Source organism: Lepus europaeus, chromosome 10, assembly GCF_033115175.1.
Source record: "Lepus europaeus isolate LE1 chromosome 10, mLepTim1.pri, whole genome shotgun sequence".
In the NCBI taxonomy this organism is placed as follows: Eukaryota; Metazoa; Chordata; class Mammalia; order Lagomorpha; family Leporidae; genus Lepus; species Lepus europaeus.
The window spans coordinates 32,472,271-32,498,076 of NC_084836.1; the positions used below are offsets into that span (position 1 = coordinate 32,472,271).

The 25,806-nt window shown below is 38.6% G+C and overlaps 1 protein-coding gene across 2 annotated transcripts in view; it reads left to right on the plus strand.

Moving 5' to 3' along the window:
* The window catches only part of KITLG (KIT ligand), an 82,928-nt gene extending 59,772 nt beyond the window's left edge, over nucleotides 1-23,156 (plus strand). Inside the window, exons 5-10 of one of the 2 annotated variants that reach the window (XM_062203144.1) lie at nucleotides 1,220-1,376; nucleotides 2,089-2,172; nucleotides 10,291-10,400; nucleotides 11,015-11,082; nucleotides 12,103-12,179; nucleotides 18,899-23,156. In XM_062203144.1, coding sequence (XP_062059128.1) covers nucleotides 1,220-1,376; nucleotides 2,089-2,172; nucleotides 10,291-10,400; nucleotides 11,015-11,082; nucleotides 12,103-12,142 — 459 coding nt within the window. In that variant the 3' untranslated portion in view covers nucleotides 12,143-12,179; nucleotides 18,899-23,156. The remainder of the gene's footprint in view (nucleotides 1-1,219; nucleotides 1,377-2,088; nucleotides 2,173-10,290; nucleotides 10,401-11,014; nucleotides 11,083-12,102; nucleotides 12,180-18,898) is intronic. The other variant, XM_062203145.1, reaches the window with a different exon arrangement.
* Nucleotides 23,157-25,806: the final 2,650 nt, after the last annotated feature.

Genomic DNA, 25,806 nt, shown 5'->3' on the forward strand with positions numbered 1-25,806 from the left:
GCTGCTCAGAAGTTTCTTACATGCTTTGCGGTACATATGTGCAAGAGTTCCACTAGCCTATTTGCCTAGGAGTAGATTTTATGGATTACAGGAGGGACACCCACCCAACTTCACTAGATAATATCAAATTTACCAGTCTACATTATACCCGCACTGTGTAAGAATCTCTTCACTCCATGTCTTTGCCTATATTTAATATCATTAGACTTAAAGTTTTTAGATATTGAAGTATTTGCTCTGGTCAGGTATTTTTAACATCAACATTAATTTTAAAAATGTATTTACTTAAGAGACAGAGAGAGGAAGAAAGAGAGAGATAGCTTTTTCACTCCCACCTGCTGGTTCACACCCTAAATGCTTGCAATAGCTAGGGCTAGGCCAGGCCAAAGCCAGGAGCCCAGAACTGAATTGAATCTACAACATGAATGGTAGGGATCCAAGTACATGGGCCATCACCTGCTGCCCACCAGGGTACACATAAGCAGGATTCAGGAATCAAGAGTGGAGCCAGGGATGGAATGCTGGCATTCCGATGTGGTATGTTAGCATCTCAAGCAGTGTCTTATACTAAATGCCTGCCCCAACACTAATGTTTTCAATGAGTATCTCTAAAGAGAAAAGTCCTCTATTAACTTTTGGTTTGGTTTTGACTCATGAGATAGAGACACAGGTAGAACTCCTAATCACTGGTTCAATCTCTCAGTTGCTTGCAATGATTGAGGTTGGGCCAAGATCTTAGTCAGGAAGCAGGAATTCAATCCAGATCTCCCACAGGGGTGGCTGGGAACTGACTACTTGAGTCCTCACCTGCTGCCTTCCTGGGTGTGGCTCTCCTGGAAGGTGGAATGAAGAACCACAGCTGGTTATCAAACCCAGCTCCTTCCATTAGGGACACAGGTATCAACTGCCCTCTTAACTGCTTGGCTCAGCACCTACCTGCCTGTCCTGTACTTGTCCTCAGGACCATTCTATTGTGATGGGTTGTGTTCAGTGCACCCTCTTTTCCCACTGTGGCTTGGGTCCTGAGTTGAGCACCACCTTGACCTGATGGGGTCACTATCCTTCAAAGTTACCGCTTTGAATAGTGCACATCAAAACATCTATCTAAAAGTGTTAGTCTTAAGAATCTTTAAAGGACATTTATCTTGCATTATTTTGGCATCAGTGAAGTCTACAGACTATTTCAAAAATAAAATCCTACTTTTTTCCCCCTTTCTAGAATGTAAAAGCATCCTCCAAGAGGCCAGAACCCAGACCCTTTACTCCTGAACAATTCTTTAGAATTTTTAATAGATCCATCGATGCCTTCAAGGACTTTGTGGTGGTATCTGAAACTAGTGATTGTGTGCTTCCTTCAACATTAAGTCCTGAGAAAGGTAAGACATGTAGCATTTCCAACTTAAATGTAAATATCAGTCTTGAATCTTACATGTGTAGAGCAGAACCCACCTTTGACTAAAATATATGTGTAGCCATAAAAGGTGCATGTGTGTATGTCCAATAAAAGCAAATATCAGTGGCACAGAAACTAATGATTATACATTTCTTGGTTTCTAAGCCAAAACAGTACTCATAATTTTCAATTTAAAGAAGCATGTGTGACTAAGCAATACGTGAGACAGGTACTCATTCTTTTTCTGATATTTGTTAGTAATATACAATTATATTATTTTTTACCTTCAGTCTTAATGTTTATTTCGCAAACATTTTCTGTAAGGTCCTCATTGAATCATGAATTCTGATCCTCACCTGTTACTCTGTGTTAACAACCCCCAGCCCCACACTGGGTCCCAATAACACAAACTTTAATTTCACTGCTTTCCTTTTTAAATGACAAGCTACCAACAACGGGTCATTATTCATATTTATTACCACATGTAGGCCACGGATTTCTGTCCTGTGGGGCAAATGTAGTGAACTTCTTCATGAAATAAAGCAGCAGGACTCAGTGTGAAATAAATGGGGTCTGAATCATCTCGATTTGGGAAGTGGACCTGGCCTGTACTCTCATGTTGTACTTCACCTTTTGGGGACACTGTAATTCATATAAAATCACATAACACTGACACATTATTGCTTTCTATTTAGATTCCAGAGTCAGTGTCACAAAACCATTTATGTTACCCCCTGTTGCAGCCAGCTCCCTTAGGAATGACAGCAGTAGCAGTAATAGTAAGTACTCCTATCTGATTTAATGCATGCATGGCTCCGATTAGCACCCATAGGAGTATTGCATGTGCTTTGAAGGAAGTTTCTGCAATTACTACTGTTAATACTGTTCTGTTGCTGTTCTTCCTTTTATGGTCTTCCTGAGAATTAAATATTAGTTTTGTAGAACTGGGTTTCCCTAGAGCTTGAGATTTATTTGCAGAATTGGGCCAATACATTTTCTGCTAAGATTACTTTAAATAAGGCATGAAATTAAGTTTGGAAGTGTGTTTTAGACTTTTATCTTTGTAGACTTGTAAATTATACTTGTGATAAATTGTATTTTGTAAAATGTACTTGACAAAAATGGAATTCCTAAGTTGAAGGTAAAATTGCTCACTGGGTATATTTCCAAGGGTGTATTTGTATCTCAGTACTTAGTGCTGTCATGTATTTGGAAATTGTATGTCTTTGTTACCTTTCTATAAAGTTGCATGTTGGAAGAGAATATACTTCTTTCCCTGAAATTTCTGTCCTCTTTGGCCAAGAATGTGGTTCCCTAGAAGACTGTGTCCTCTTTTCAATTCAAGGCAAAGGTCATTGCAAAGGGTATTGGGTTTATTAAATTCCCTCTAGCTCCATGGAAGCTGAAAGAAGAATAGAATCATCTTGTGAGCTTAGCTAAAAAAAGTCTTCTCTTAAGACATAAATGGGGCACTGCCATTTGTTCAAGGACACAGAAGACGTCCGTGTAAAGTGGAGTAAGCAGTTTATTACAAATCCACACTAGCTGTCTATAATACAGAAATTAAAAAAAAACCTCTAACATACAATTTATTTGGCAGTTTTTCCCACCAAAAGCTGTCCTGAGCTGAGATTACATATATCTTTAATTCTTCTAAAAGTGAATATTTAATGTTTTATTTCAGAAATATTAGAATATCTGATGGCAGGATGAAACCCGGAATATACTGTGGGTAGTATTGAACATACAGTATTTGCAGGACAGAATCTTCTAAAAATCCATAATTTTGGATTACATGCCACATCAGATCTGAAGTTTTAAAAAGAGATTGAGCCTCAAATGTGTCTTAGTTGATTAAGTTCTTTAAATATGAACTTTATTAATCTTTTCAAAGCAGCAATTTTGGCTTCTTAAATTCTGCTTATATTTTATTTATTTCTAACCTTTGCTATTTCTTTCCTTTTGTTCACTTTGGGTTTAATTTACTCAGCTTGTCGTACCTTCTTAAAGTGGAAAAATCAGTCATGATTTTAAGTGATTTTTCAGTAGTTGTATGCTTTTGAAGAAATAAATGCCCCTGTAGTACTTGTTTCAATTGCATCCCATGCTTTTTTTTTTTTTTTTTTTTTAACTCAAGAGGCAAAGACAGACAGTGTGCCTGGCTGCTGGTTCACTCTCCAAAGGCCTGCAATGGCCAAGACCAAGCTAAACTGAAACTGAGAGCTGTGAACTCAGTGTGGCTCTCCCACATAGGTGGCAGGGGCCCAACCACTTGAACCATCACCTACTTCATCCCAAGGGCTGCATTAGCAGGAATCTGGAGTCAGGAGCCAGAGCCAGGAATCCAACCCAGGCTTTGCAAAATGGGATATAGGTGTCTTAACCACCAGGCCAAATGCCTGCTTGTATCCCACATATTTTTATAGGTTGTGATTTCATGATCATCTTTTTCAAAATACTTAAAAATTCTTATGATTTTTTCTGATTTGTATTATAGAAATGAGTTTGTTGATATTTTTAAAATTTTAATTTTCCTAAATATGAAATTTAGATTTCTAGTTGTCTTCTAAATTAGTACTGTTATTGCCAGAGAACATTCTCTGTAATCTTTAGAAATTTATGGAGACATTTTATGTGTATTAGTCAATGATTGGGTGTAACATTCTCAAATCTGGTCAAAGTAGTTGATAGTGTTGTTCCTGTTTTCCCTGTCATTTACTTATTGAGGAAGGGAAATTAAAAGTCTTTCCTTTTGGTTGTGAATTTATCTGATTCTTTTTTGAAAGAAACATTCATATATTTGAAAGGCAGAGTAATAGAGCAAGTAAGAGAAGCAAATATATATTGCCTGTTATATTTACCCACATATTTATTATTTCCTGTACACTTCATTCCCACTTGAAAATCCAAGTTGCCATCTGGTGTTAATTCCTTTTAGGCTGAAAGACTTTCTTTTTGGTTTCTTGTACTACAGATCTAGTGGCAACAAATTCCTTTTTATCTTTTAATTAGAAAATGTCTTTATTCTGCTTGCATATAGCTGCTACTTTTTTTAAAAAAAAAAAAAGATTTATTTATCTTTACTTGAAAGGCAGAACAACAGAAAGAGATCTTCCATCTGCTGGTTCACTCCCCAGATGACTGCAACAGCCAGGCCTGTGCCAGGCCAAAGCCACATCCAGACATTCCATCTGGGTCTTCATGGGTGGCCCATGGCCTCCTTCCCAGATCCATTATGAGGAACCTGGATCTGAAGTAGAATAGACAGGAATCAAACTGGCACTCTGATATGAGGTTACAAGCAATGGCTTAACTTGCCACACCACAATGTTAGCCTCATAGCTACTACTTTTTTGCTCGATATTAGGTCTTGTGTTAACAGAATTTTTTTGTTTTGAGTGGTTGATTTCTATTTGTCTATTTTCAAGGTCACTGACTCTTCTCTCTCCCATTTCTAATCTGCTGAATTTTCAACTGGTGAATTTTTTCATTCCTGATTTTGTATTTTATGTTCTGGAAACTTCCATTTGAATACTTCTATAATTTATATTTCTCTGCTGAGATTTTCCATTTGCATAATTATGACAATATTTTCTTTTCTCCCTTAATTATAATAGCTGCTCTGAAATTATTCTAATTTCAACATGTAGGTTGGTTTCAGTGGAGTTTCATTCTCCCTGATATGTGCCTCATTTCCCTTTAAATAGCTGGTATTTTTTTTTTTTTTAAATATAGTCTGGATGCTGCGTCATTGAGTAGCTTCCAGATGTTGTAGCATTTCTTTGGAGGCTGTTTTGTTGGAGGTTCAATTACTGGTGGATAGTTTCATCTTCGTTCTCAGGCTTGTTTTTAAACTTTCTTTAGGATAGGGGAGCTATAGACTTACCTAGAGCATGGAAACCTCGAGATATCCCTAGAGTACTCAGAAAGTCTCTCCAATATTGCTTGTCCGGATTCATTCGTCCTTTATTTCTGTATGACCGATAGGGTCTCTGTTAAGATTATAGCTTCCCAACAGCTGTCTTGTCCAGTTTCGGGACATACCTTGCTATGCACACATAGCTTATTTCACCAATACCTTAAGCAGAGCTGTCTGGAGATTTCTGATGTCCCTTCTCTGAACAGCTCCCGTGCAAATAACTCCACTCTGCCGTCCCAGCCATATCAACAACCCCGAGTTTCAGTTTCCTGCTCTATCTCAGTGAGACCACTGAGCCTTGCTTGGGCTCTGTCTTCCATTCCCCAGTTAAATGTGCCTCCCAGCCAGAAGAGCTAAAAGTCAGAAAGCCCAAGCCATCCCTCGCCTCCCTTGGTGAGTTTTCTCTGAAGAATTACATTTTTGTGCTGATTATTGACTAATTTCTAAGAGTAGCTGCCTCACATAATTTTCCAGCTTCATAATTATTTAGGTTGAGAGGGCCTGTTTGCCCCAACTGTGGTTGGAAGCAAAAGTTTTTCCTGCTAACTTTAAAAGATAAACTAAATGTAAAAATCCTATTCAATCTTGCGTCTATGTGACTGAGGGTAAATTTTAAATTACAGCGTGAGTAGACACCCTTCTTTATTATTGTAGCATATTTTTCTTTCTTTTTCAGAAACTATAGTCTTATGTTGTTAGCAGCTTTTGGCCAGGTGATGTCACTCATGAATATGTCAGTTAGATACTTGTGTAATGGACAAGCTTTCCTCTATATGGAGTATATGAAATCTATCCCCTTTATATTAATTTAAAAGTTTTTAACAAATTAACTGATAAAAAAAAGACAAGCTTATATGGTGCTCACTCTCTAAGAGAAACAGATGTGAATAAAATGTCCATGGTACAGTATATAGTATGTAATATGTATAATAGTAGAATTATGTAAATATCTTAAATTGTAGCATAAAAAGAGTTAAGAGGGTTGTTTTGGTTGTTGGTTTTGGAGAGGGATCAGGAATTTTTTTTTTTTTTTTTTTTGACAGGCAGAGTTAGACAGTGAGAGAGAGAGAGAGACACTTCCTTCCATTGGTTCACCCCCCCAAATGGCTGCTACGGCCGGTGCGCTGCGCCGATCCAAAGCCAGGAGCCAGGTGCTTCCTCCTGGTCTCCTATGCGGGTACAGGGCCCACGGACTTGGGCCATCCTTCACTGCCTTCCCGGGCCACAGCATAGAGCTGGACTGGAAGAGGAGCAACCGGGACAGAATCCAGTGCCCCAACCTGGACTAGAACCCGGGGTGCTGGCGCCACAGATGGAGGATTAGCCTAGTGAGCTGCGGCGCCGGCCTGGGGTCAGGAAATTTTAAGGAAGCATGCTAGTTGTCAGAAATTCAGACCCAAAGTTGGCTACGCCAGAGGACCAGGATTTAGGAGGGCAGATTCCAGAGACATGAGAGTCCAAGGGAAAGCTTTGGGATAATATACAAGCCTACTATTTATCCAGAGGGAACCACGCTAACAATAGTAATATTCTCTATTCCAAGTTGCAGGGATGTTTAAAAGATGTTTAACTCTGAGATCCTTGCAGACAGTATTTAATAGGACAGAAAGAAATCCGTGCTTTGACATTGCCTTATATATCTTCCAGAAGTACAGACTTGAATCAGACTCCCTGGACTCACATCCCAGCTCTAGCCCTTAGCTCTCTGACTGTGGACAAGTTATTTAAACTCTCTTGACAATTCCATCCAATAGAGTCATGATACCGCCTTCGCAGGGTTTCTGTGAGCTTTAATGAGTTTGTACTCATGGGCTTGGTGCCAGGATTGGAACTCACCATTGATTATAAGAACAATTAGATGCAGTAAGACTATGGAGCCACACTTATGGTGATCTGTAGTGAGCTTTGGGTCTGCTCCCTAAGCACCAAGATCCATATTCACAGGCATGGTATTGTTCCTAAGCAGGATTCCTTTAAGTTCAGTATATTGTAGCACAGTGTTTTGTGCACCCTGTTCTAGATGTTGGTCATTATTAGTCATACAAATAACTCAATTCTAACGAATTTTGGACAGGGGATAGTTTTAGTACTGATGAGAGACAATTAAGGTGGTTAACCTGGGAATTTGGGGTTACTCATATTCTGTCCAGGTGAGCTCCCTGACCCCACCAGGTCTCTAGAGGCAATCTCTACAAAAGCAAAGCTTTGTTATCAGCTTGGGCTTTGGCTTCAGGTACCCTTCCTGTGATTCACGGTTCCTGGTGGATAACAGGAGTGGCAAGAACTGGAGAGCCACCCCTGCAAGTGCAAGTAGTAGTGTCCCTGGAGAACAAAGGCCTGGCCTTTAAGCCCTATGCATTAATAAAAGAGAGAAAAGCAGGTAACATTGACCGTCGAAGACAGTGACGCTCAGTACCTCTGAGTCTTCCCCTACCTGCCTGAGCTCTTCCTCTCCTGCCTTCCTCCTACAGGGGTATTGCTGCAGTGTCATAATCTGGTTCTAGGACTTTGTACTGGCCCACAGACCTAAGGGTGGAACTGTCAAAGTGGTTAAAAAGTCGCAGCTCTCTCAGAGAGAGAGTGTAAGCTTTCCATAGCCAGGTCTCCAACATACCTTTGTTTTAGACTCTTTCTTAGATAATATCCTCCTGCCTGAGAAAGGTTTTGGGTGGCCAATTCTAACATATCATCACTATCTAATAAGCTCCTTCTGCTTTTTGTCAGTGGGTCCGTACTTTTCCGTGGCCTGAGTGGTGACATCCAAGACTTGGGTTTGGCCATTGGCTAGAACAGTAAAGAATAAAGGAGTTGGCTGCTTCGATTCCAGTGCATTTGGCTGACCAATCATAGGAAATAAGAGTTCTCTATGGCACCATCTTAGCTCATTCGAGTTTTACATGAGGGTTTGGGAACAAAATATCCATGACTTCCTTTGGGCTCTGCACACATTGGTTGGGGCCTTACCAGGAGGTCACATAGTCAAATCTATCACAATTATGTGCCAGCAATTCCAGTGGATAGTAGAGGCCATAACAGATGGGTGACCAAGGAAAATTCAAACACAAATCACCAAAATATTTTTGACATGTAGTGATACTAAAATTCCTAAAATGATATGAATTGCTTATAACTCTGAATCTATTTTCTCATAGAAAACACTTTTACAAATGGTAGTAAAATCCCAGACCAGCCCATGTAATCATATACTTTTACAGGTGTGTTAATAGTAGTTCTATATCCGTTATACCAAATCCCATTTTATAGCTCAGACTTTGTTTTGCTGAGAAAATTCATGTTGAACTCTAGTTTGAGGTGCCTGAAGCTCCTATGGAGCTGTAGAATGTGGTAGATCAGAACAACTGTGAGTCTTTTTCAGGAGGCAGTTCAAGGTTACATAAATGGATGACCCCGCTCCCAACAAGTCCCTATACAACCTTCTGCACCCTGCACTAGCAGTAGAGTCTCTTGGGAAACATAGGAATCATAGAATTAGGGGATTTCCTGCCCCTAGTTCACATATGGTGAGGAAATGGGCAATTCCTTTTGTCATTACAGTAGATAAGATCTGTTTCTTATCTCAGGTTCATTCTGTGATTGTATTTTTCTCTTATAAATGTTGGCACACACGCAGTTAATAAGTTCTTTTATATGAAGTACTTTATATGTTACATAAGTAATTGTTGGCTGACCCATAACCCAAATACCATTGCAGAATTTGCCAAGAGCAGTCCACTTTACCTTGAATTAGTTTACATTTAGATCATATAATAGTTAGAAATTTATAATTTCTAAATTTATGGTAGCATCAAAAAACCTGCAAATCTAACTTGGGAAACTAGCATGTCTGTGTCAGATGTGCTCCCTGACCCCACCAGGTCTCTAGAGGCAATCTCTACATAAAAGCAAACCTTTGTTATCCGCTTGGGCTTTGGCTTCAGATACCCTTCCTGTGATTCATTGGTTCCTGGTGGATAACGGGAGTGGCAAGAACTGGAGAGCCACCCCTGCAAGTGAAAGCAGTAGTGTTCATGGAGAACCAAGGGCCTAGTCTTCACGCTCCATGCATTAATAAATGAGATAACAAAAGCCGATAACACTGACCATTTCAAACAACCACATTGTTCTTTGTATGGAGACACATAAAAATAAAGTCAGAATAAGCTTCACATTGGGAGGAAGAGACCCCTGTGAGAGAGGTGCTTTATTTAATCTGTGAATCATTCTGTTTCTCATGGAAGAGTGAGGCAGGACCAAGAAAGGTTTCCCACATCTCTCCTATTTGTCTTCTCTGTCACTAAGTTCTTATTTGGAGTTATTTAGTGTGGAATGGCACTGGTGCTCTGAACCATTGTTAGTGTTAGTTTCAAATTTTCCAATATAAAATGTCTGAAAAATCAATCCCTTTGTCCATGGTACAGTGCGTGGCCCTACCTAGCATGCCATGAATGTGTGTGGAGGATGTAAATGACGGAACATCCGTGAGTCTAAGCATGAAATAACTCTGAATGCTATAACCCACGGTGTTATATTTGAGGCAGGCCAGAGATAGGTGAATGTGTACAGATTTTGATCCAGGTTGTAAAAACTTATCTTTAAAATTTCTGGGCAAGATGTCAAGAAGGAGAAAGTGAAAAAACATCAGAACACAGAAGTATAGGAAATAGATTTGCTTAATAGTATATATCATCCCCCCCCACCCCCCAGGAGTATACCAAGTCTGTGTTATTGATGCATCAACATTAACCAAGTCAAATCTCTTTTCTGTCTGCGAAATTTCTTCCCTTTTCAAGTGTATTCATGTTTTGGAGGCCACATGAACTTATATTGCTTTGTTAAAAACAGTACTCAGGAGAAAACTCAGCTTTTTAAATACTTTAAGCAGATGTAGGTCAAGAATACATTATGGAAACAGTTGGGATCAACCACAGGATAAGAGAAAAAGGTGTAGTGACCACTGTGCTCTTTAAATTAATTACAGGCAAGGCTGCAAGTTCCATTGGAGACTCCCACCTACAATGGGCAGCCATGGCATTGCCAGCATTCTTTTCTCTTGTAATTGGCTTTGCTTTTGGAGCCTTATACTGGAAGGTAAGTGCTGCTGTTCTTTTTTGGTTGTTTGTTTTTCCTTTGCTCTTTGCCAACTTTAAAGTTTTTTGTTCATATTATATTTATATAAAGGATTAACACACAAATTTCCCTTTTCCAAGAATGGCTCCGCCCTAGTGGTTTCAATAGAATTTAGATGTTAGAAAGGTTCTCATCATTCCTCATTATGCTTTGGAGAAATATAAAAAAGGAAGAAAATAGGCTAAAAATCATCTGTTGTGTTGAAAAGATAGAAATGCCATTTACGTTACTGCTATTTTGAATTTCTGTTCTTTGTTGTCTTTTTATTGAAGCCTGCCTAAAATTTTAAAATGTGCTAAATCATCATGACTCAGCTTTTTGGAAATGTCTTTTGAATCTGATTGCTATTTAAATCTGTCAGTTTCTTTATTACTCTTTCACCTCCAACAACTAAAAATGTTGAGTTGATAACACTGCATTTTTCATAATTTTTATTGCAAAATATTTTATATGCTGCATGCAGAAAAAGTTATTGGTGTTTGGGGCATAAAATATAAAAGTGAAGACCACTTACTTCTTAAATATTATATCATTCAGTAACATTTTTACAATTTATGTCATTCTTCTTTTCCCAGAAGAAACAACCAAATCTTACAAGGGCAGTTGAAAATATACAGAGTAATGAAGAGGATAATGAGATAAGGTATTTTGTTTTGTCAAATGTGTGCATAAAGAAACCTGCCATTGCCATTTCAGAAACTGTGCACGCATGTGCTCACAATATCTTTAGTTGTTCACTCATGATGCAGCTCCCACACAGTACATCTCAAATCTTTAGCATGTTTCTGACCTCTCACTCCTTCCTCCTGTATCTCCATTGCCCTGTAAAATGCTTTCACAGAATCATCTCTGAAGGCACATTTTATTTTTATTTTCTACGCTATCACTAGCTACACATACTGATTCGTTAAATTCTCTGTTTGGCAATGATCACCTTTATTCATGCCTTTATTATCTGTTGTCTAAGTTGCTACCACAGAATCTTTAGCTCTTCTTAAATTCACCCTATTACATTTCCCTGAAAAATCCCTTCCTAGTCAAGATACAATTGATGACTTTTTTCTTGCATACTTAATATATTGTTTGCTTAAGTCTGGCTTTGAGGGCCCTTAACTTTCCTTATCATATTTAGCATTTTCACCAAAGACAAATAAAAAAATTGTTTTAAGATGTCTTTCCACGTACTGTAATTGGCCCTGATGACTAACTTTATTCTGTCCCACCCAACACTCATTCTTCCATTTACCTTCAGCTATAATTTTAACTTGGCCATGGTACTTCCTCTCATATCATGCCTGTGTGTATACACACACTCATTAAGTGCATATAGCCATTTTTAATATGTATAAATGTGTATATATATGTGTGTGTATATAATATACATATTATATATGTATAGATATGTAAATATTATATACATGTATATAGATATACATATATATGGAGAGAGACAGAGAAATTTATTTTTAAAACTACTTGAAAAGACCATGTTGAAACAGATAAATCCTTCTGTCTTCTTTGTGATAGAAAGGTAGGTTGCTTACCCAATTTTGCAATCTTTTACTGCAATATTTATAGAAAAATTGCCCTTACAATGCCCAGATTTTGGTGTACTTCAGAATCTGTTCTAAAGCAAATCAGCATGATTCTTGTTGTTTTTCAGTATGTTGCAAGAAAAAGAGAGAGAGTTTCAAGAAGTGTAATTGTGGCTTGTATCAACACTGTTACTTTCGTACATTGGTAAGTTTTTAGAATTCAATTTGAAGGAAGTTAGCAAAAACCATCTTAGATGCCAAAATTCAGAAATAAACTATGAAGTCTTCCATTAAACAGATATTGGTAATTTAACTGAAGTTGTTACATAGTTGAATCACACATATTTAATTCGTTGTGTGGGCTCATGTTTTTAATGGTAAACAGTATTAGTCCTGATTTATGAATTCATTTTGTATGAGAGATATACAAAAATTAGTAGTTAATTGTTTACTTGGACTATTTTTGAGGCTAGAAAAGTAAAGGACATAGAACAACTTAGCACTAAAATGAAATTTTCTTAATGGAAGAAAAATAAAACCTATTTCAATTAGCTGTGGTCATCATAATATGACAGTATCCCATTTGTTAGATGTTGAGAGGAGAGAAAAACCCAATGGCTCCCTGCTGTTTAAGGGAAAAGGGAAAAGGTCAAAATACCTTACAAGCAAGAGATTCAGATTTCAAGGTAAACCGCCACATGCCGCAAGGTGAGGAGTAATTATGCCTCATTACAATCCAGAGCCCTGGATGCATTGAATACAAACCAGCAGCAGATACTTGTGATTATGTATGTCTGTTGTGATTGTGGGGGGAAAAGATGTGGCCAGAAAAGACTGGCATTTGCTGTCTTCTGTCCTATCTACCTTCTCCGCTCCCAAGCTGCAGAGTTGAGGATCTCACACAATGGTGTTAACTTGACCTCACACTGATTTACTCTGCCCTCACGGCTGTTAACTTTGCTGTCACTCATGGAATCCTGAGCCCATTTTCAAGGATAGCAAGTGACTGTTTTCTCCTCTTCCTACATCCTTCTTTCTTCCCTGCCCTCCCTGGACAATGCCAGAGGATCATTCACTCGTGGGTATTACCAAGACCACCTGTGGTGAGCTCTCCCTTCTCCCCACAGGTCACTGTCCCTCCTACTTTTACTTCTGCCCTAGAATGAGAGCTTTATCCCCAGGTTGATCTTCCTCAGGGAAGCTGTCACAGTTTCTTCCTTCCTCTAGAAACCCACTTTTATAGTTATAAAAGATCTTTTTTTCAACAAGCCAACTTAACAGACACAATGATGACTTAGTGTATTCCCATAAAATTTTAGTCTTGTTATTCCACAGACTTCTTCTTCTTCTGTTTTTTTTTTTTGTTTTTTGTTTTTTGTTTTTTTTGCTTACAATCATACCCTTGGTCACTGTGTCCCAAGCATGTCTAGCAGCTTCTGTTTTTTCTTCATTATCTGAAGCTACTCTTTAGACTCTGTCAAATAATAAAAATGACAGAGCCTCCATTTGACTCTTTGTGAACTTGAAATAAACTCATCTTTTAATTCTATTTGCCACAAACTTTTAAAAATGTATTAGAGAGACAGAGAGAAAACCAAAGAGCTGGTTCACTCCCTAGATATCCTCTACAGCCAGGGCTTGGCCCCAAACCAGGAGCCAGAAATTCAATCCAGGTCTGTCCCCTGAGTAGCAGGGAATTGTCTTGAGCCATCAACTGCTGCATCCCAGGTTGCATAGGAGCAGGAAGCTGGCATTAGGAGCAGAGCCAGGACGGGAACCAGGCACTCCAATATCGCATGCCAGCATCTCCACCAAACATCTGCCCTTCTTCACACTTTTTATTTTCTAGAGCAAGATTCTCCAAGCTGAGATCACCATTCTTCCATGAAAGTCATTTCTCTGACCTTTGACCCTCATACAAGCCTCACTGTTTCCTTCTTAACTGCCATTTCAGTTATTTTAAAGCCAGATATTCACAAACCACACATTGAATTGTTGAGTCTTAACAGCTCAATTAATGTCCAATGTTGCTGGCTGTTGGATGGCATTGCTGGGATCTCTGTGGGCAAACATGGTTAATTCTGTAGTTTTTGTTGTGGGACTTCTCCTGTGATACTTTGAGAGTGTGTTTATGATGGCAAAACCGGCCACTTATTTAGGGAAAAGATGGCATTTGAAAAGCAACCATAGCCCAACAATTTTTGGATATTTCTGTTGCTCTGTTGATAATGTTCAAGGATCAGAACTGAGTCTGTCTGATTCTTGTTGTATCCCTAACACCTAATTTGTTGCCTTCGCAATGTAGTTTTCTCAATGAGAGACGGATTGTTCCCTAAAGAAAAGTTTAAATGAGTAGTAAGAGAAAGAGTTCTGCAGTAGAGTGTTTACTGTGCGTGTGTGTGTGTTTATCAGTTGGATTTGGTCAAGGTGACAGCATGGTGTGTAAAGAAAGGAAGAAAATTTTCATTTATTTAATTTATCTCTAAGGCACAGAGAGAGACATAAAGAGATCTCTCATCTGCTGGTATACTCTCCAACTGCCCCCAGCAGCTGGGACTGGGCCAGGTCGAAGCCAGAGGCTGGGAACCCAATTGGGTCTGCCACATAGGTGGCAGGGACCCAAGAACTTGAACCATCACCTTCTGCTTTCTAGGGTGTACATTAGCAGAAAGCTCAAGTCAGACTGTAGCTGTCAATATCCCAAGTACTGGATCTTCTGCTGCCTTCCCAGATGCATTAACAGGAAGCTGGACTAGAAGCAGCATAACTGGGACTCAAACTTAAACTCTGATATGTGATGACGGCACTGCAAGTGGTGGCTTAACCCCACATAACACCACAACTCCCTCTCCCCAAAAATTTAATCATAAGGAAAGAGCACTAGAAACAAAAGTAGTTGCCTTTCAGAAAAAATTTACTAAAGTTTCATTTAGTGGATATCAAACATGAAAGCATTTGTGTGAGAAAATAAAAATATACTTAGTCACCTAGCTGATGCCAAGTATCCATGTGTGACATTCTACAAGAATGCCGTGTGAATCGGGTTGTTTTGTAAGTATAGTTCAAGAGAAAAGAACAAAATAGAGATCAATTACATTAAAATTTTCCCTTATGTTAGTGTATCAGGTGAAAATTTTGCTATTTATTTTTCCCACTAATATGATCTCCACAAATTAGTAAGTGCATTGTTGAATGCAAAGTTTAACCTAGTTGTGTTTTCAAATTGTTTATATCCTACAAAAGCAAATAAGACAGATGCATAGTAATCAATTTTAACAAGTAAACTCTAAATTTGAAAAGTTTAAAAAGCAACAAAAGTAGCTTGCAAAGAGCATGCAATAAGAGATTCAAATTAGGACCACTGCATGTGGTTTAATAAGATATGACCTCAACACAGGTCTAGATACTGATGTGAATGGCATCCCTTTGAATTGTGCATTTAATTACAATCTCTCATTTGAAGGGAGAAAGAAACTGCTAGCAATAGGAGAGGGGTCTTATTTTGTAGGGGATAGTAGTGGCACTTGTATTGAACTAGACCTTGAATAACTGGTATAATTTTATTAGCAATCGGGAAGCATCATTTCAGATACTGCAAATGGCATAAACTAAGTCAGGAAGGCCCAAAAGTACAAACTGTGTCCCCTTGAACCGTTTGTGCAGCTGGAGTCCAGTGGAAATTGTACATAAAGAACTGGAAGTACTGAGAGAAAAGGTATGCATTAGTTTAGTTTGAACAGGAATTTGGATAATAGGAGCAAGATTTACATTCCATTGGATAATATAAAGAGCTATTTTGGGGAGCTTAGAAAACATGTAAGTGGTACAATTAAAGCTTTAGAAAAATAAGTCAGGTGTTGGTGTTTCCAGATGGATGGGAGTGAAGAATTGGAGGAAGGGAGTCCACCTAGGAGCCCATCTAGAAGCTGGGTGAAAATGATGACCTGGACTAGGAACTGGGCCATGGAAACAGAAAGCACAGACCATCTTGGAGACACTGGCAGTAAAAGAATTAAGAAATCCTGGAGCTGACGCTGTGGCACAGCAGGTTAAGACACAACCTGTAGCGCTGGCATCCCATAAGGACATTGGTTTGAGTCCAGGCTGCTCCCCTTCTGATCCACCTTCCTGCTAATGTGTCTGGAAAAGCAGTGGAGGGTGGCCTAAGTGCTTGGGCCCCTGCACCCACATGGGAGACCCAGAAAAAGCTCTGGATCTGGGCTTTCGCCTAGCCCAGCACCAGCCATTGCAGGCCATTTGTGGAGTGAACCAGTAGATGAAAGACCTCTCTTTATCTCGCTGTCTCCCTTTGTGTAACTCTTTCAAATAAATAAATAAATCTTAAAAAAAAAGAGAGAAAAAAAGAATTAAATCCTAGTTACTGATGGGATGTAAGACTTGACGGAATTCTAGGATGATCTGGAATTTTAGGGGACTTGCCAGGCGTCAGAGCTACTGAAAGAAAATGAAGAGAGGCATTTGGCATAGCTGATAAGAAGCCACTTGGGATGGCTACATCCCAGATTGGAGTACCTGGGTTTGAGTTCTGACTGCTAATGTACACACTGGGATGCAGCAGATGATAACGCAAGTGCTTGGGTCCCTGCCACCCACTTGGGAGACCCAGATGGGGTTCTTGGCTCCTGACTTCAGCCTGGGCCAGGCCCAGCTGCTGAGGGCATTTAGGGAGTAAACCACTAGATGGACTGTATTTCCATCTCTTTCCCCACCCCACCCCCCTTTCAAAAAAATAAATTTTTTAAAAAGAAAAAAAGATGGGAAGCCAGAAGAAGGAGCTGTTGGTAAATATTGGTGGTACTGACCAGTGTCCAAATATGCTAGACTGGAACTTCAGAAAGCAGTCTGGGCTGGAAACAATTGCCCTGGGGTTCGAGAGTCATCTACAAAGAATCTTAATTGAGACTTTGGGAGAAGGACTGCTTATTCATGGCAGAAGGCCTGGTCTGGTTGAGAGTAAATAGCATGGGTTTGTAAACACTCCATGGTTTATTGATAAGTATAGAAAGCAATTATAATTAGAAACTGGAAGCATCCAGTAGATCTGAGCTAGGGACAAGCTCAAGTCAAGGTGAGACATGTAAGGCACGGGGATATGTGTCACCAAGTGACAAGCTGTATGACTCTTCACCAGCTACCTCCCCAGCATTTTTTTCAGTTTTGGAGGCTTGTTTCTGAGCTTTATTTCTGTAGACACATTGCGATGCAGAAGACAAGAGACACTTAGCTTGGCCCTGGCTCTAGGACTTTAGCTGTAGGATCCTGGATGCTTCAGTTGATGCCTTTTAACCCCTAGTTTTCATATACAATGAAGGGATAATACTCACCCTGCTTTTCTTCATGAAGTTGCTGTAAGAATCTAGGGTTATCATTATAAAAATTGTAGTTTTGTCCTACGGGAAAACAGTTGTCAGGTTTAAAGTTTATTTTCTTTGCTAAGTGACCCAGGGACAAAGTCAAAAATAGATTCCCAATCTTGCTTTTCTGCATTTAATAAGGTTTAGAATTTCAAATTATTCATGGCTTTTAAAAATATTTTCTTTTTTCTTTTGGTGAGTCTCTTTTGCTTTTCTTAACAGTGCTTTCTTTTAAAAATATCATTATATATTTTTGGACTTTCACTGTCTCTTAACTTTTCTTTCTGAATTTTATTCTTTTTGAAATTCAGGCTTTCTAATTTCTAGAGTTTTCTGTTTGGTAAACTGTCCTGTGATACCGCTTTTATTATTACAGGGAGAGAGCCTGGGAGAAATTCTGCCCATTCTTATTATTCACACTCTGGCAGTTTACAAATATTCTGTGTAATGATCCCAATATTTTGAAACTAGTGCTCTATGATTCAGGACTTGATAAACAAGGGGAAAGTAAGGAAAGAAAATGTGTAGGGAAGCTGAGAAATGTAAAACACGCATTGATTTAGCAGCTTTGATTTAAAAAAAAAAATAGTTATTTGACAGGCAAAGTGTGTGTGGGTTGGGGGGAGAGAGAGAACACAGTCCTCCATTTGCTTATTTACTCCCCAAATACCACAACAGACAGGGCTAGGCCAGGATGAAGCCAGGAGCCAGGGTTTCCATACAGGTTTCCCAAGTTCTTGGGCCGTCATTCACTGCCTCCAATGTGCATTCACAGGAAGCTAAATCAGAATTTAGTGTAGCTGGGAGTTGAACCAGGCATTTGAATATGGGATGCATCCATCCCAAGCAGGGGCTTGACCTGCTGGGTCACAATGCCCACCTCAGGAGCTGTGATTTTAGGTAGAATAAACATACTCTCCAAAATAAAAATAAAGTGGAAACAGAAGTAGAAATACTTTATTGAAAAATCAAAAATCTGAAATCTTGCTGGTTTAACACCGACACTGGAGCACTAAATCAAAAGTATGGCTTTCCTGCATGGCCAAGTACAACCAGCTGTGTTAAGGCCAAGTGGACCTCCACAGAGGCTGTGTGATTTCAGCCTGTTTGTGCGTGGAAACACTGAATGAGATCTGGCTGCCGCTGTCTCTGCTGTTGGGAGAACTGATTGATAGAAGTTGCCTAGGCAGTCACAGTGCCAGCTCCTCTGGTCATGAGGCTGCTGCGGATTGGTGCCTCCGAGCTGCTTCCCCACCTCCTCCAGGTATTCCTTTCATGTTACTCCCATCTGTCTGCACTTCTGTGCCCTCCACTCGAAGCCTCTCTGCTTACCACCTGTCTACTGTTTATCTCTTGTGGCCTTGCTAAACAGGTTGATAATTCTCTTATTACAAACTGAGATAATTATATATCTTTTAAGCTATGTAAGTGAAGTGGACATTGCAAGTCTGTTGCTCACTCTGTGGTGTTATAAAGTTCAGCTGTTAAGAGTGTAGAGCAGGCAGATAGCAGATATACCATAATCTCTCTTTTTTTCCTTCCTCTCTAGGCTGGTAACAGTTCATGTTTGCTTCATAAATGAAGCAGCTTTAAACAAATTCATATTCTGTCTGAAGTGACAGACCTCATCTTTATCTGTTCTTGCTACCCATGACTTTATATGGATGATTCAGAAATTGGAACAGAGTGTTTTACTGTGAAACTGGCACTGGATTCGTCATCTATAAAGAAGACCTTGTGTGGAGCAGGAGTCAAGACCTGGGGGTCTTGTGGTCTCATTCGGAACTTGCAACTGGTGTTGGGAGAGAAGGCTCTAGAAATGTCTAAATGCTGAGAAACCACAGAGCTCTATTCTTCAGTGACACCCTGAAGCCTGTAGTTATCCCTGTCTCTGCAAATAGATTTCAGCCTGAATAGTGGGGGTAATAAATTTTCTCAAAGGGATCTAGACAAAATTAAGCAAAAACTCAGACACATCAGCCACTGTACGATGTAAACAGCAGTGGAAACTAAGTGATCACATGAGGCAACAAGTCAGCTCTGTAGTTGATGATTAACAGTATGGGTTGAATCTTGATATCTTCCTGATACAAGCCATGCTCTCCTGTATCCCCCTAGAAAAATGGATATGGTTGGCTGGTTCTATCCATGCAGGGGAGCCAGTCCTGATTTAGAACAATGACACAGACTCACAGAAAGCCATGATCGGGAGAACAATGAGCCCTGAAGAGCAGAATGGTCGGCCGAGGAGGACGTCCGGCACCCTTATGAAGTCTGCCTTTTCCCTTTATCACTGGAGTGTATAAATCGTGTTTGCAAGAATATATTATGACATGTCTATATCCTAAAAGTATTGCAGAGTTATGTAAAGGGACATGGGAGAAAATGCTGAATGTATGAAGGTCCCATCTTCAATTTCCACCATGGGAGAAAGTAAAAATAAATTATGATATTTGGTATCTAAGATTAGGAAATCTCACCCACCTGCTAATACGGGTGTTGGAAACTAGGTTCCTTGGCTTTTATAAGAATGCAAAGAATCAGGAAACTTTAGTTATTTATAGTATAATCGCCATTGTCTGTTTAAAGGATCCATTTATTTAAAATCAGGCACTCTATATTCATTAAGGTTTATGAATTAAAAGTACAAAGAGAGCTTTATGTCATTATGCATGTCAGTTTGCTATTTAAAAGGTATGACAGCATTTGTCATATTGAAGTGAATTTGGCAGGAATTCCCACAATGGACATTGTGCTTTTAAACTAGAACTTGGAAAACTTTATGTAAATTTCCCTTGCCAGTTATTTTTAAAGTCAAAGGAACATCTTACCAATCACAAGGAATGATTTTCTCTTGGCTTACTTTAACGAATTTAACATACTATGAACCTACACATATAGGAATCCAAAGTTTTCCATTTCAATTCCTTGTAATAACGGCATTGCCACATCTACAACAGTAAGATGACCGTTTTCAATAGGGGAATACAAAATTATATGAAAAACTAAATGCTAGCTTTTCTTTGATCTCAAAAGCCCAAGAATTTCTAGGCCAGTTGGATTTTAGCTCATGTTGAAAGCTATCCCAAATATAACACTAGTAAGTGGCCTTTGCTCTTTTGTGTACCAAAGAGCTCATATGATTTCTATAGTCTTTTTCTTCTTCAAAGGGCTGTGGCTCCTCAAACACTAGGCATTTCTTTAAGATACAGTCCACATGCTTTGAGAAGGTGCATTAATTGGTGCAGGCCCTCAGATACCAATGGTGCAATCAATTAGTAATAAAACCAGAAATCACTTTAACTGTTGAAAGGACCTGTCTTGGTGTGTGGCATTAATTAGGAAAAGAAGAAAATAGATATAGATTAGGATGAGATAACAGTGTAGATCATGTGTAGATGGAGAAGACTGATACATTTCAATCTAGTGGTTTGATTTATTTAACCAATGTCTTCAATTTACTTGGATGTATGACAATACTGTTTAATGAGCTTGAGAGCACAGTAAATGTACTTTTGTTCTCAACGTTAATAGCTGGGTTTTAACACTCAAGGACAAGGTCTTAATCTGTAGCATCAAATGAGTAATTCACTAAGTTATGACACCTGGCACAATAGGGGAGGGGAAATGTGTCCTGCCTGTTGAATGTATTAGTTTATTGAAAGTTAACTGAATTGCCAATCTTTAAAACACTGAAGTTCAATAAAGTGCATGAGCAATAGAAAAATGCTGAACATTATTTTGGATACTAGCTGCTTGGGCATTAACTGCGTCATGTTTGCTTTGAGATTAAAAAATATATGTCTTTGCTTATTTTATCCCATATGTGTCCTGAATAGCCTTCTTCATATACTGTGGAAAACTCACATTGACATGGTAAATTATGAAATCACCTTTTAAACTAATGTCATATATCTGACAGCTCTCTCTTAAAATGTTTCAAAATTATCTTTTGAAACAGTCCCAGAAGTCTGCAGATTCTAACCTATAATGAAAGCTTTGCACCTCTTTGAAACAAATCCAGTCTATTAAGAAATTGGCTCTGTGATAAATGGGGCCTTCCCAGTGAAACTGAAGTGTTCCTGGACACTGTATCATAATTAAGTGTGCTTATGACCACACTGGCATTTTTTAATGAGTGAGAAGCAAATTGACTTCTAATATAACAAGAGAATAACTTAACTCTCTTAAAAAGGATTATATAGGTGCAAAATAAAAACATGACAAAGTATGAAGTATTTGCTTTTAGTAAGGGGGAAACACACATCATTAAATTACTTCAGAGAAACTTTGTGGGGCACTTTGGTGGTTTAATTCAATTAAAGTTATAATGAATAGAAAAGTTCATTCAAAAATCCTGGGCATTTCTTAATGTTTTTCTGCAGTTATGTTTTGGTTTCAAAATGTAACTCCACTATGGGGCTTTTAACCATTCCCTATGTATTCTTCTTTAAGATATATGTTCTTCAACAAGGTAGTTTTGGCAGGGTGAGACAATGTTGGGAAAACTCTTCACGTGCCTGCACACTGCCATTAACCAATGTGGTAAATCACCTCCTCTTTGGATCTCAATTTTTTATTTATCTGTATGGCAAACTTGGAGGTCACGCCTTAGGGATGAGCCCTTATTCCTATGAGTACATAACTGACAAAGAAGATAAAATAGAGCTGAAACTATCCGCGGTCTCTGTGAATAAGTATCTTGACCATAAAAAGTCATTGCTGTTCTTGTTTCTACTGTAAATAGGGTCCATTAGTAAAACTGAAATTTTCAGTCTTAAGTAGGGGGAATTGGATAACCATTTACACAACAGATGGCTTTTACCTTTGCTTAAATAAACGTTTTGGATCACCTCCGAAGAATGAAAACCAGCAATGCAATTTAGTCATTTTTGGTTGGAAGAGATACTATAAGATGTGTGTAACATTGGGAAATGCACCAAATTAAGCATTTAAATGTGTTCATTTTATTGAAAGCTAAAAGCAGATGGGAGATGCTCATAAACTTTTTGAATGCCAGATCTTTTAGAACCAATTTATAAAGAGGTAATCTATAAATTACATTTCAAAATTGGAAAAGGAGATACAAATTTTAAAGTAAGTCAACTTATCTCTGACACAATAATTATTTTTAAATTGGCTTTAGGATAAAACCATTCAGATTGAAATTCTACCTACCTAGTTGATTCATGGAATTTGACCACGGAATTCATGGTGTTGCTGTTTTCAATTAACTATCTTGAAACGCCTTTGTTGATAAGGATAAAATAGTGATACTTTCACTTCGTAGCAAGATGTTTAAAAAATGATCCATACTGAGATGGATACCTATGATCCTAAAATGTTTGCTAAGCAATGTAAATTTATTTATACCTGCCATCTCCAACATCTTATGATGTTGTTTTTAAAAATACACTTAAGGTAATTGCTTAAACTAAAAACCATGGTATTTTCAGTTACTTGATTTCTGAGCTACCAGACTCACTAAATAATAATGTTCCAATCAAAATAGTCTATTCTCCTATATTCTAAGGATTAATGTGTGATTATAGTGTCCACTTGCCACTGTTTTTTAAATCAATGGACTTGAAAGTATTCAGACGTTTAGATGGATGCACAGATATATTACTAGTTCAGTCATAGATTGGAGTTTGCATATTGTAATGTAAATGTATGTCAACACTATTCTAAATAGTTTTATTATGACCGAAGTTTAATTAAATAAAAAAGGTTGTAAAATGTGATGTGTATGTGTATATACTGTATGTGTACTTTTTAAAATAGGTATATGTCCTGACCCTTTTTTATACAGGTTTGAATTTGAAATTACATTATATATACATATACTTTATTGTTCTAAATAAAGAATTTTATGCACTCTCATCAGTTTGCCCTATCATTTGATAATTTAATGTTATCACACATCTTCACAACATGATTGAGCATTTATTAAAGGAAAATCAAATTTCCCATGGAAATGTATCATTAATCTTGATTTTGTCAAAATGTGGACACAGGTGATAGATCATTCTAATTCAATAAATATTTATTAGCGACTCAAATTAGTAAAGACATTCAAGGAAGGTAAAGTTGAGTAAACCCATTTTTTGCTCTCAAGAGGCAAAGATTTAAAGACCACTGTCATGTGTATAACGCTATACTCGAGTAACTACCAATGTACAAAAGCAAGGTCTAGTTATGTGCTTAGGGCGTGCAGGCAGGACAAATAGATACAGAACAGAGGGGGATCATGGAGGAGTTGATGTTCAGGCTAAGACTTGTACGGATGAGACAAATTTTGAGGAAGTAAGATTATGCTCAGTCTTGGAAACATTTTTCAAAGCAAGCAGCTTTTACACATTTCTCAGCTTGTTCTGTAAACTTGAACCGGTGTCTGCCTAGCATGTCTTACAAAAAGATAGGCACAGATGCAACAACAGAGCATACACACCCTCTGCTTAGAGTTCACAAGAAGCCAGTATGTGTTTCTGAGAAGAGAAATGGCAAAGTCTATCGTGGCTTCTCTGTTTACAGTGTGATTGTTAGATTTGTTTGAAAAGCAAAGCAAGAGGTGCCGGATGCTAATGCCGCCTCGCAACAACATTGTATCTCTCTTGTCCCTCTTGTTCTGTTCTCAAAGATGACTATTCGATACATTACTTTCTCCCTGCAAACACCTACGTCATTTCCATCCCCACACTGATAATCCTGATTGCCATTTCACCCAAAAATATGAAAGAAAAAGAACTTCCAAAGACAACTAGAAAAGCAGTCAAAAAAAACCAAATTGAACTTCAGGACCCCTCACTTACACAGGTTCTCTGTAATTCCTGGAGGGGGCCCATGTTTTTTGTAAAATTCCAGCTACTTCCATTTACAGTGGCTGTTTTGGTGGGCATGGGAATGAATGAGCACTGGGCCACCTCACTGGGGCATCATGATGCATGGTCCAAGGCTATCTGGTGATGTGAAGGTTTCCTAGGAACCCCGCATCAGAAGTATCTGGTTGAAATGAAAGGAGCCGGAAGCCAGCGGGTGGATTCTCACAATCATTACATTCACTTGAAGTGTAAAATTTTGAGTGGAGATTCAGATTTCCTTAATATTTTTCTGTCATAAAAATATGTAGTAATGCAGATTATGTGTAAAATTACAAGCAAGCCATACATTTTTTCCATAAATGGTGAGGAAACACAGAATTTAACAAAATTGCTGTGTTTTCAGATCCAAAAAATCTATATGGGAGGTCACATGTTTTATGTTTCTCAATTTTCTGGTCTTGAAAAATACATCATCTCATGTAACCGCCCTGACAGCACCACACAGAACTGCTTAACTGGCCTAAATAATCCTTTGCTCTTCAAATAATCCATGGTCTTTTCCTCACCCTGGACATTTAAAAACAACATCAATGCTTGTTTTTAAATAGTTTTTACCTTTACCAGAATGATTGACAATTAAAAAACTACAGGGGTGGACACTTGGCTCAGCAGTGAAATGCCACTTGTAAGGGCTTGCATTGTGGTGAAGGGGTTAAACCACTGCCCGCAATGTCTGCATCCCATAGGGGTGCCAGGTTGAATCCCAGCTGCTATACATCTGATCTAGCTCCCTGCTAATATGCCTGGGAAAGCAGAAGATGGCACCTTGGCTTGGGCCCCTGCATCAACCTGGGTGACCCTGATGGAGCTCCAGGCTCTTGGCTTCAGCCTGGTCCATGCCATTCCATTACGGCCTTTTGAGGAGGGAACCAGCAGATGGAAGATATCTTTTCTCTCTCTTTCTCTCTCTCTCTCCCTCTCTCTCTGTCTCTAACTCTGCCTTTCATAAAAATAAATAAAGCTTTTTTTAAAATGCCCATTAAAAATGACACTTGGAGCACCTGTATCCCGTATCAGAGTCCCTGGGTTCAAGTCCCAGCTGTGCTTCTGATCCAGCTTCCTGCTACTGCACACCCAGGGAAGGAGCAGATGATGATTCATGTAGTTGGGTCTCTGCCTCTCATGTGGGAGATCCAGAGTGAGTTCCAGGCTTTTGGTTTTAGCCTGGCCCATCTCTGGCTTTTGCAGGTATTTGGGGAGTGAACAGCACAGCAGATGGAAGATTGATATTCTCTCTCTCTCCTCTTTCTCTCTCTCTCTCTCTTTTCTTTTCAAAATAAATTTTAAAAAGCTTGAAAATCCTATGGAATTTAGCATTTTCATTGTACCATATGTGATTTCTTTGACCATGTGCATAAGGATTTACCTTCCATGCCTTTAATAACTCATTTATTTTTACCATGGAATAATAAATACGGACGTGTCACTGTTCATTCACCTATCTAATGAAGGACATTTTGGTTCTGCCAGTTTTTGATGATGATCAATAAAACTACTTTAATCATGAGTGTGAGGATGCAAGTTTTCAAATCACTTGGGCAAATGCCTGGGAACACAATTGCTGAATTACGTAGTA